We start from the raw sequence: 10,666 nt of genomic DNA, 5'->3' as shown, positions 1-10,666 counted from the left end.
AAAGTCAGTATGTCTATGGGGACATGCACAAATCTCTACATTTCTAAAGATAACTAAAAACATGCACTCTTAAAAGTCATTAGATGAGAAGGAACTTCCCCCCATCCATACAAAATCACTTGGTCTATTTTTGAAGTCTGACAAAATACCATTTAGAAATATGTTCATTTTGTATTTAATGTATACATGCTATTGTCCATAGTACTATAAAAGGAAAGCCCTCTACTAAGCTTTGTATTTCATTATTAATTTCTGCTGTATTTCAGGTAACAACGTGGTTACAAAAGAAAAGCAGGTACTAAAGCAGGTCTAGTCTCTTGCTCCTCGAATGTGAACTGCAGTGTTTCCCTGTCTGACAGATTCAGGCTGCTGCTATTATCCCTGTAGAGTATTTATCAAATCTTTTGAGAAATATAGCAAATAAAATCAGAAAGCTACTCAAACAGCAACAGTCAATTTTATGTAAGAATTTCTAATCCAAAACCATGTGCAACTTTACAGGTTTAAATGAACTTCACTACAGGAAGCAGTGAGAAGCCCTGAGAAATAAACATAAATCATTATATATAAGACATGACAAAGATTATGCACTAAAAAAATCGTGTCAAATAATTCTCAATATCTTTTAAAAGTCAGTCACAGATATATAGTCATAAGAACCAAAAGAAATTTATTTACAAAATTCCTTACTTGACTGGTGGTGTGAACCAACAAACCATCAACTAAGACCCCACCAATGGTCTTCAAGCCAGTTCACACAAGAGAACAACCACTGTAGTTTCTGATAATTAGGCCAGAAAGATGTCCTTTTGCAGGTCCTTCCACTAAAAAAGGAGATATTAATACATTTGACCATAGGGACCTATGCAAGTAGCAACATGATACTTGCAGACTCACTTGAATCATAGCTTCTAGAGTGCTGTTCCCTAACTACCTCACATAGTTGTTTCACTACTTTTGCTGATTTCTTTGCAGGCTTCTTTCTCTTTTTCTTCTCTTTCGTTGGTTTTCTCTTTTTCTCCTTCTCTGTTGGCTCCTTTTTCTTCTTCTCCTCTGCTGTTGGCTCCTTTGTCTCCTCCATTGCTGGCTTCTTTCTCTTCTTTTTCCTTAATACCAGTATAAACTGCTTTGTTATAACCTTCTCGATTCCGAGCAATTTCAATGGCAAAAAATTGTATCCTGGGTGCTGAAAGGTGAATAGAATTGATTATTGTCCTAGTCTTAGCTAATTTTCTAAACCTAGTGTAAACTGACAAAGTTGAACTAACATACAAAGCATTCAAGTAGTCATAAGATTCAGAGATGTGGAATTCTAATCCTATACTAAATGAAGCTGAAAATACTTAATCTATCTCCAGTTACTCAAGATACAGTAATATGATCTTTAAAGTTATAACAAAATGATTCCCAAACCATCCATGTCATTGATTCATCAGTAAAACCAGACCCCTCACTCTCCTTATTCAGAAACAATCCCAGAGGCAAGAAACTCACCAAAGATGGTGTTTTCTTCAGTGTAGCCCTGCGAACAGTTCAGTCGCAGCAAAGTACCATAGTTGAAGTCTTCCACAATCCCATCAAACTTCAAGCAGAATGGCCTCCACTTCTATAAAGGCAAAAAAGATATCTTAGCTAAAAATGCAGGAGGCTGGTGAAGTCAGGCCAGGAGAGGGGCTTCCATTTCCCCAGTAAGGAAAATAACCACAGTGAAAGAGACTAGAATTGAGCTGATTGCTAGTTTCACTAGCTATGAGTTTCTGTGCTATCTTTGGCATCTTTAAGTGGCATTTTCCAACATGAGCAATATTTAAATCTGATAAAATACTTAAATCCTTGTCTAAAGAAGAGAATTAAATTTTAATTTCTTAAGTATATTCTCTGTTTTAAGTTATTGGCTAGTTCAGCCCAAAATGGTTACTCATTCCCACTGAAGCACAAATAAGACAAAGAAGGCAGGAATTAGGCCCAAAGTCACAAAGTTAAATTTTAAGAAAGAAGTCCATTCAACAAAGGCAGTTTTCCAAAGATCAGTAACAGCCTGCTTAGAGTTAAAAGTTTTCATTCTTCATAAGCCAAGAGTCTACTCTCAAGGAAAACCATTTCCTAAGTATAAGCATTTTAGTGCTCTGTAAAAGTAGAAGATAATCAAGTAAGCAATGCAAAACACAAGTTTTCCAGTTATCCACAGCTTGTGATATGATCTTAAATCCAGAGGACTCAAACACCTATCTGTACTCTATTTGCCAATCTTCTATCTAAGCCTTCTGGTTAAACTACTCACATAAAAAAAATTCATTCCTTCTCCTCTGAAAGAGCTAGGTGTGTAGTGACAAAAGGTCCACACCAAAGTGGAAAAAAACCCATATTCAGTGAACATGAAAAATCCATAAACCAGAAAAACATTCATTTAATAACATATTAGTTTATTAAACTACATAAAAGCCCTGCTTCTTTACATATTTGCCTTAAAACAACCCACCCCCAAGTCTAAAGATATAAAAATGTATTCATGATCAATAATTGTTGATCAGATGCTAGGCAATATTTAAAAGAGAGGATTCTTACCTCTTTAGCTGATTCTGATTTGAGCTCTTCTGGATCCAGTATATCTATCCTGAGATTCTTAAAATTTTCCCGAAACTCAGAATAGATTTGGTCATCCACTTTGGTGAGTTTCAGGAACTGTGGGTCAACTGATGAAATCAGCTGCCAGAGAGTAAGACAACATACAGATGCCAGTCTCTAATTCGCTATATTTCTGTCCCTTCTTCCCCCAAAATTCCTCATGGTTCTCAGGGCAGGAGAGTTCATTAGAATATATAGACAGCCTAGGTTTCAGATGAAATCATGACATAATTCTAAAGAGCCATAATATACTACAGTCCTTTCCATCAATTTAAACTACTTTGGTCCTAGTAATGCCTGGTTATTACCCTCTGTGGGTTGTTTATTAAGTCAAGAAACATTTATTTAGTGCCTACTAGGGGCCAGAAAAGCTTCCCTGGTGGCTCAGTGGTAAAGAAGTTGCCTGCAATGCAGACCATGGTTTGATCCCTGGGCTGGAAAGATCCCCTGGATCCGGAGAGCATGGCAACCCACTCCAGTACTCTTGCCTGGAGAATTCCATGGACAGAGGAGCCTGGTGGGCTATAGCCCATGGGGTCACACGGAGTCGGACCCGACTGAAGCAATTAAGCAGCAGCAGCTGCTGCAGCATGGGTCAGACATCCTTTTGCTGGTTAGCAACAGAACACTGGGCAAAGAAGCACAACTCCTCACTGTCAAAGCAAAATTCACTTCCATACCCCTGGTTCTCTGTAGATAATATTTTAGAGTAATAAAAATTATCTCCAAAACACAAGTATTTAACTTACTGAGAATGGTGCTTAGCAGAGCATTATACACTGCAATTACATATTTAATTCTGCTTCATAAAGAACATAGACAACTCACTTTGTAGTAGATTTCAGCATGCTGCATTGCTCTCATGGCCCAAGCCATTTCAATATCAGGCTGCAAAGGAGTGAAGAACGCCAGGTCAGAACTCACCTAATCTTGCTACTAAAGAACAAATTTAAAAAGTCTGTGGATGTCTAGTTAATGTTCAAGAGGGCTACCAAGTTTGGTGTTACTATCAAGGTTAAAAACTGGACTAGTGAGTCTGGAAAATGTAATAATCCTTTTGTCCTTATGACAACCAAAAGAAAACCTACACAGCCTAATAAACAAAACGAGCCACTGGCTGTCTCCCCAGCAGTTAGTGAAAGTATAGAAGACTACATAAAGCAGCAGATAAATCATCTCAGGACTGAGTTAAATCATTTTAAAACTGAAATACCACATACGCCACTAAGGACAAAGTAAGATAGCAGAAGTGAGGTTACTCTTCACATTTAAGACTAGTATGTCATAACCCATCATTTGTGTTTATCAGATAGCCAATTCCCTATCCTACAATACTTAGAAATTAATCAGTATCATGAAGCAGGCTAGATTATAAAAAGCCTTACAAAGCACCTGTTTCATTGGAATCTCTTACACCAAATAGACGAATTTATTTCATTGACTCCATAAAAAAAAAAACTGCATTTTTACCTCCATGCCTTAGACCATGCCCTTTTCCTGACTGCCAATCCATGCCTTTGTCCATCTACACTTTGGAGATCCAGTTCAATAACCACTTCCTCAGCGGTCTTCCTCTACTGTCTGAGTCCTTAGGGTTTCTTCTTTGGCTAAACTCCTTCGGATCTTATACCCTGATCCGCCAATCTACCAGCATACATCACATTATTATTAAAGCGTTATCGTTATTTCCATGTCCGTGTGTCTTATAACTCAAAATACATCATGGGCTTTCTCCTTAGGATCTAAACCAGAGACCAGTGAACTTTACTGCACAATGGAACCACCCTGGGACCTTTAAAAAACTGATTGCTGACTCTCTCCTCCGAGATATTGTGATTTAACTAGGATGGATTGCAACCTGAACACTGGGATATTTAAAAGATTCCCAAGTAACTCTAAAGTGCGGTACAGTTTGGGAACTACCCCTATTCGCATTAGGCCTGCTTCTGGGGACCGAAAAGATTAGAATTAATTGAAAGGCGCAGTTTCTGTCAGACACAGGAAGTCTACGGAAGATAATTGGGTAGGGGGTTACAATTTGGTCGCGAGCCCTACAGACTAACCCAGGATAGCTGGGTTAGTGGAAGCTGTGGGTGAGTCATACTCACATCGTTGCCATAAGACTCGGCTGGGAGAGAAAGAGCATGTGCCACTGACACCAGTTCCCCGGAAACCTAGGAAAGGAAAAAGAGATAGGGAAGGAACGTTCGAGGTTCGACCCAACTCGGCTTCCCCACTCACCCGACAACAGAGCAACGTCTCACCAACTCCTCAGGTCCACCGGTGGCCTCCATGTTGCAGCCCACAAAGCGTGGTCCCACTTCTCCGAAAATGACTTTTGCCGTACTCCTTCCTCGGTTTTCCGTTGGTTAAAAACGCAGGGCGGGCAAGAGCGACTTTCACCCGACTGCGCCTGCGCATGCGCCTGCGCCTGCGCCACACCCTCCCTCGCCTAGAGGCGATACTCCCAGGCCCCTCCTCGCTCGCCCTGCTCAGGAACAAAGGTGTGGCTTAGATGGCTGCTGGAGCACTAGGAGGTGGTTCAAATGTAAATTTCGCATCCCCGCTGCACTATCCTGCTGTTATTCAAATTTACATTTTCCATTTGTGCTTACACCCCTTTTCGTTGGGGACAGACACACTTCGCAATACCCCAATCAGCAACTAAGTTACAAAGAAGCTGCTGCTGCTGCTGCTAAGTCACTTCAGTCGTGTCCGACTCTGTGCGACCCCGTAGACGGGAGCCCACCAGACTCCCCCGTCCCTGGGATTCTCCAGGCAAGAACACTGGAGTGGGTTGCCATTTCCTTCTCTAATGCATGAAAGTGAAGAGTGAAAGTGAAGTCGCTCAGTCGTGTCCGACCCTCAACGACCCCATGGACTGCAGCCTTCCAGGCTCCTCCATCCATGGGATTTTCCAGGCAAGAGTACTGGAGTGGGGTGCCATTGCCTTCTCCTACAAAGAAGCATGATACTAGGAAATGGAGTAGGTAGTAGGTCAAGGAAGAATTATGCTGGTAAGATGCTAAATTCACAGCGAAGGTTTCGTTTTCTTCCACTGGGGTCTAACTCTCCCAAGAATTAGTTGCCTTGCATCATGGGCCTGTCATCCACCATAATTTGGGGAAAGCAGAGGGGCTTTGTATGCCGAATATTAGAGAGTTGAGACTCTACCCTAAAAACAATGATAAGCTACTGAAGGCCTTTAACTAAACCAGCCTCATGATCAAACTTAAATCATAAGAAGGTCAATGAAGGTATGGAAGGTAAATTTGAGGAAGGCAAAACTGAGGCAGACTAACTTGAAGGCATTGGGTGCTTAAAAACCTAAGCTGAGGCACTGACAGTTGAGATGGACGTTGAGAATTAATAAGGGAAACAGAATCTATAGGGCTTTTTGACTAACTGGATATGGAGGATAAAGAAGAATTAGGATTCCAGCATGACTCACAGGTTTCAGAATACAATTGGGGGATAAATGTCATTGAGTTAGAAAACACAGGAGGAGGGATGATGAGTTTAATGAAGAACCTATAGAACATTAGGGTAGAGTTGACTAGTCAGAGGGAGATCTGATCAGAGATATAAATCTGATAGTTGATACTTCAGATTTAATTGAGCTGTCCCAGGGAAACTATGAAGAACTGTAAAGACGCAAAGAGAAGGAGGCCAACAACAAAACTATTTAGGAAGAAGAAAGGACAGCAAAAAAAGAGAGAGAGACAGTTATCAGTGAGACACAGGAAAGAACGGAGGAAGAGTCTCACAGAAGTCAACGGTAAGAGAACTCTCAGGAGGAAGTGGTGAACAGTGTCCACTACCCTGGGTTGAATACCCTCAGCCCAGAAATTTTGAAAGGTCCTTGAAAACCTTAGCAAGAGTGGTTTCAGTGGAGTGGTGAGGACAGAAGTCAGAGGGCAGTCGGTTGAGAAAGGAGTGGGAGTTAAAGAAGACTTGACAATGATCATACAAGGTTCTTCCAGACTAGAAAGAGACATGAGGTCCAAGGAATTTCTAAACTTGTGGTAAAAAAAGAAAAAAGAAAAAAACAGAACATGAAAATCTACGTTGGTATCCAACAGATCTCCAGAACTTTTTTGTATTGCAAAACTGAGACTCTATACCCATTAAACAACAATTCCCCATTTTCCTCGACCCCTAGCCCCTGGTTACCACCATACTTTCTTTTTTTCTATGTCTTTGACCACTTTAGATACCTCATGTAAGCGGACTCATATAGCATTTCTTTTGGTGACTGGCTTATTTCACTTAGTATAATGTCCTCAAAGTTCATCCATGTTGTTGCCAATGTGTACTTCCCTCCTTTTTAAGGCTGAATAGCATTCCACTTTATGTATACAACACACTTTCTCTATCCATTTTTCTATCAGTGAACATATGGGTTGCTTCCTTATGTCTATTGTGAACAGTGTCACTATGAGCATGGGTGTGCAAATATCACTTCCAAACTCTGCTTTCAATTCTTTTGGATTTATTTCCAAAAGTGGGATTGCTGGATCATGTGATAATTATAATCTAAACTTTTTGAGGAACCTCAAGGACTTTAAAAATTATGATGTTAGTTTTAAAGAGACTTAAGTGTACTGTGGAATTGGTCTTACACAAAAAAGGGTCCTGGAAGGTGAGATAGGTATATCTCCAGGTACATGGAATGAAGACAGGCAGCATAAACAGGAAATTGGTGTGATCCCACCAGATGATTTCTGTTTTCTCTATGAAGCATGAGAGAGCAACTGAGAGCAAGAGGCATTGTGAGAGCAATAGTCTGGTCTTGAGAAGTCCTGCACAGCAACTCAGATGAGAGGGAGAAGAAAGCTAACAAGGAGATGGGGGGAAGTTATAAGGGACCAGCTAAAACTAGAGGACATGATTCTGCAAGGGTAACAGTCTGTATGTAACCCAGGGGTCTGAATGTGTGATGGGTCATCCACATGGATGCTAAATGCTAGTGAATGTGGAGGCCTGACCAGGACATCAATAGACAACAAGAAAATGGAGGGATAGGCTCAAGATGATGGCCAAATCAATGCATAACAAGTGCATATGGGTAGAATTCCAAGAACCACAACTAACCTTTTACCTGAGGAAGCACTTAGGTAATTTACTTTATCTAATATTTTGGGCAGATTCATAATCTCTAATTCTTTCAAATCTATTAAAATATACAGTAACAAAAATTTTTTTTAAACAGTAAAGAAAAAAAAAGATGTATATAGCATGGGCATATTTTGTTTTTTGTTTGTTAGGACTTTTTCCTAAGTGAGGGAAACTCTCACTATTCAAGTACTCACAGCTTTAGATACTTGCAATGTGGGAGACTTGGGTTCAATCCCTGGATTGGGAAGATCCCCTGGAGAAGGGAAAGGCTACCCAATCCAGTATTCTGGCCTGGAGAATTCGATGGACTGTATAGTCTATGGGATCACAAAGAGTTGGACATGACTGAGTGACTTTCACTTTCAGAGACCAGGAACTGGGTCCTCACAAGATTGGAAAAGCCAACTGCTTCCATACTGCCAAAGAGCAGAAAATAAAACTGCCACCCAGAGGCCTTTCCGACTGCCAGGCAAAGAAACCAGCCCAGGCAGAGGTTATAAGAATAAGCACTGGGTTTGTGCCTATACCTGTTGTTTCAGATGGACTCAAAGTAGCTGGATATTAAAATAAGAGAAAGAGGAATATGCTAGGAAGGGCATAAAGGGGGAGAGGTGGTGGACTTCAAGAACCATATCAAGGAGAGAAAGAACTTTGGTGTGGAGTAACAAAACTGGACATGGAAGTCCACTGGGATGATTTCCTCTTTTTTCTGGAAGGGAATCACTGAGCTGAATTTCAGCTTCCTTCTAAGACAGTTGATGCAGACATGCCATAGGTGGACCTGACGGCATCGCTGATCCTGACTATGCTGCTGAGGGATAACAAAGGTGTGGAGAAGATGAAAGCTATACCTGCTGGAGCTAAGGTGCCATGGGGTAGAGGAAGGCATCTCACATTATTGAGTATAAGTTTGTCCAACTCTTTTTGCGACCCCTTGGACTGTAGCCTGCCAGGCAGTGGGTTGCCATTTCCTTCTCCAGGAAATCTTCCCAACCCAGGGATCACACCTGTGTCCCTTGCATCTCCTGCATTGGCAGGCAGATTCTTTACCACTAGTGTCACCTTGGAAGACATAATGGACTCTTAATTTACCTTGAATGAAATGAAAGCTGTTGGTTTTGAGCAGAGGCATTATATGACCTGATCATACATTTTAATAGCATTATTCTGGTTGTTGAATTGATTATCAGTCGGGGGTTTGGTGGAGCAGTGGGGAGGGTGAAGCAAGGAAAGAAGTCCAGTAACCTAGGAGGAAAACTGATAGTGGTTTGGAACAGGATGGTAACAGTAGAGGTGGTGACAAGTGGTCAGATTCTGGATATATTCTGAAAAACCAGCTCATAAGATTTCCTGACAGGATAAAAATGAGAGGTGCATGGAAGAGCAGAGTGAAAGATCACTCTCAAGTCCATGGCACAAAAAACTGGGAGGAGAGAATTGCATTATCTTCGGATGGGAAATACTGCCAGTGGAGAAGGTTTATAGGGGAAGATGGGGGAGTTCGATTTTGGACTCCTGGATTTGGATTGACTCTTAACGCAATTTTCTCAGTGAAACACTGAGAATAGGCCACAAGCTAAGAGTAAGGATGGAAGAAGCAGTGTTGGAGGTTTGAAGAGAGAAAATAGGTGGTAAAATAACAGGGTGGGCAGGGATGGCGGCATGAGAGAAACGAGCAGTTTGAAGATTTGGACTAAAAATCTGGGGGAAAGATGTTTTAGGTTACATAGAGACACGGGGAGTTTCAAGATCTGACAGTGCGCATTCTCTATGATCCAGGTACCTGAGTCCACAGGTGGAGGGGCAGCCTTTCCTACCAGTGCCCCACCGGGTGACAGATTAAATCTGGGATCACATAACTACTGTTCAGTCTACCCTCTGCCTCAGTGAAGTACACCAGGCAATGCCTTCCTTCATTCTACCCCCAGATGGAGATACTCTGCCTCCATTTTACCTGAGTTCCATTTGCCAGGAAGGCTGGACATTCTACAGTAGTTCTGAGCCTCTCCTGAGAGCTCCTGGCATCATACGGAGATTTACACAGATGCTTCTGTCTGCCCACACCGCTGTGAGCTTCAGCGGTGGCCAGTCTGAGTTTCCTGTAGCTTTCCTCTTCCTTGAGTTCCATACAGCACCATGCTTTCTAATCACGATTCCCATCAGCACTCCCTGAAGCAGAGTTCCATATAGGCACCACACCTTAATGAGATAATTTGAGTACCCAGTAATTAGTGGGATGCATCCTGGTAGGGGTGACTACAAGAGCTATATTTTGGGGGTACTGGTTGCCCCACATATTCCACAAAGGCCATACAGAGGAGCCTACAAAATGAAAATTTTAGAAACACTTTGGCCAGGAGGGCTGGGGATTGAAGGAGCAGCATCTCACACTTCTGGACCTTTCTGGCCCCAAATAAGGATGTGCTGCAGGCATAATACCTCCTCTGGGTGTACGTGTTACTCGTCATCGTCTTCTCCATGAAGTTCAGGAAGATAAAAATGGCCATGGAGGTGCCCGGGCACCCTCTCCATTCAACAAAGCCCTCTACCCCCACCCAGTCAATGGTCAGATACAATGTTTTCTCCTTATCTTCATTTGCCATAAATATAAGGAATACACCCCAAATATCTCACATAGTGAACAGATAGCTTCCTGGCAAAAAGTCCTATATGTCAAAACTAACTAACTAAATAAAAACCAGTAATGTGTGCTCTTTAGCAGTAGTTTAGCCATTCAGCAATATAGTCTTTTACAAATACACATTTTTAGGCCACCTCCCCCCACCCCACCCCACCCCCCCCCACACACACACCACAGTTAGAGAAGCACATTGACGTTAATTGGTAGTTTAGTAATATGATCACCCAGGTAAGTCATTCAGAAGAAGGCAGTCTCCTCCGATATTTCTGAAAATTGTTTTCA

The 10,666-nt window shown here is 41.7% G+C and overlaps 1 protein-coding gene across 2 annotated transcripts; it reads right to left on the bottom strand.

The window, feature by feature from the left end:
• Window positions 1-438: 438 nt before the first annotated feature.
• Window positions 439-5,053, bottom strand: PBDC1 (polysaccharide biosynthesis domain containing 1). 2 transcript variants are annotated; one of them, XM_027534386.1, is made up of 6 exons: window positions 4,890-5,053; window positions 4,734-4,799; window positions 3,454-3,513; window positions 2,566-2,706; window positions 1,495-1,606; window positions 439-1,186 (listed from the first exon to the last, which is right to left on the bottom strand). In XM_027534386.1, the coding sequence occupies exons 1-6, from the start codon at window positions 4,917-4,919 to the stop codon at window positions 936-938; spliced, it is 660 nt and encodes a 219-aa protein (XP_027390187.1). In that variant the 5' UTR covers window positions 4,920-5,053; the 3' UTR covers window positions 439-935. The 2 variants fall into 2 exon arrangements, with proteins under 2 accessions (XP_027390187.1, XP_027390188.1); XM_027534387.1 differs by lacking the exon at window positions 4,734-4,799 and having other exon boundaries at window positions 4,867-5,048.
• Window positions 5,054-10,666: the final 5,613 nt, after the last annotated feature.

This window comes from Bos indicus x Bos taurus, chromosome X, assembly GCF_003369695.1.
Source record: "Bos indicus x Bos taurus breed Angus x Brahman F1 hybrid chromosome X, Bos_hybrid_MaternalHap_v2.0, whole genome shotgun sequence".
Classification (NCBI taxonomy): domain Eukaryota; kingdom Metazoa; phylum Chordata; class Mammalia; order Artiodactyla; family Bovidae; genus Bos; species Bos indicus x Bos taurus.
The sequence above is the reverse complement of the archived record's forward strand: the minus strand, read 5'-3'. Positions and strand labels throughout refer to the sequence as shown.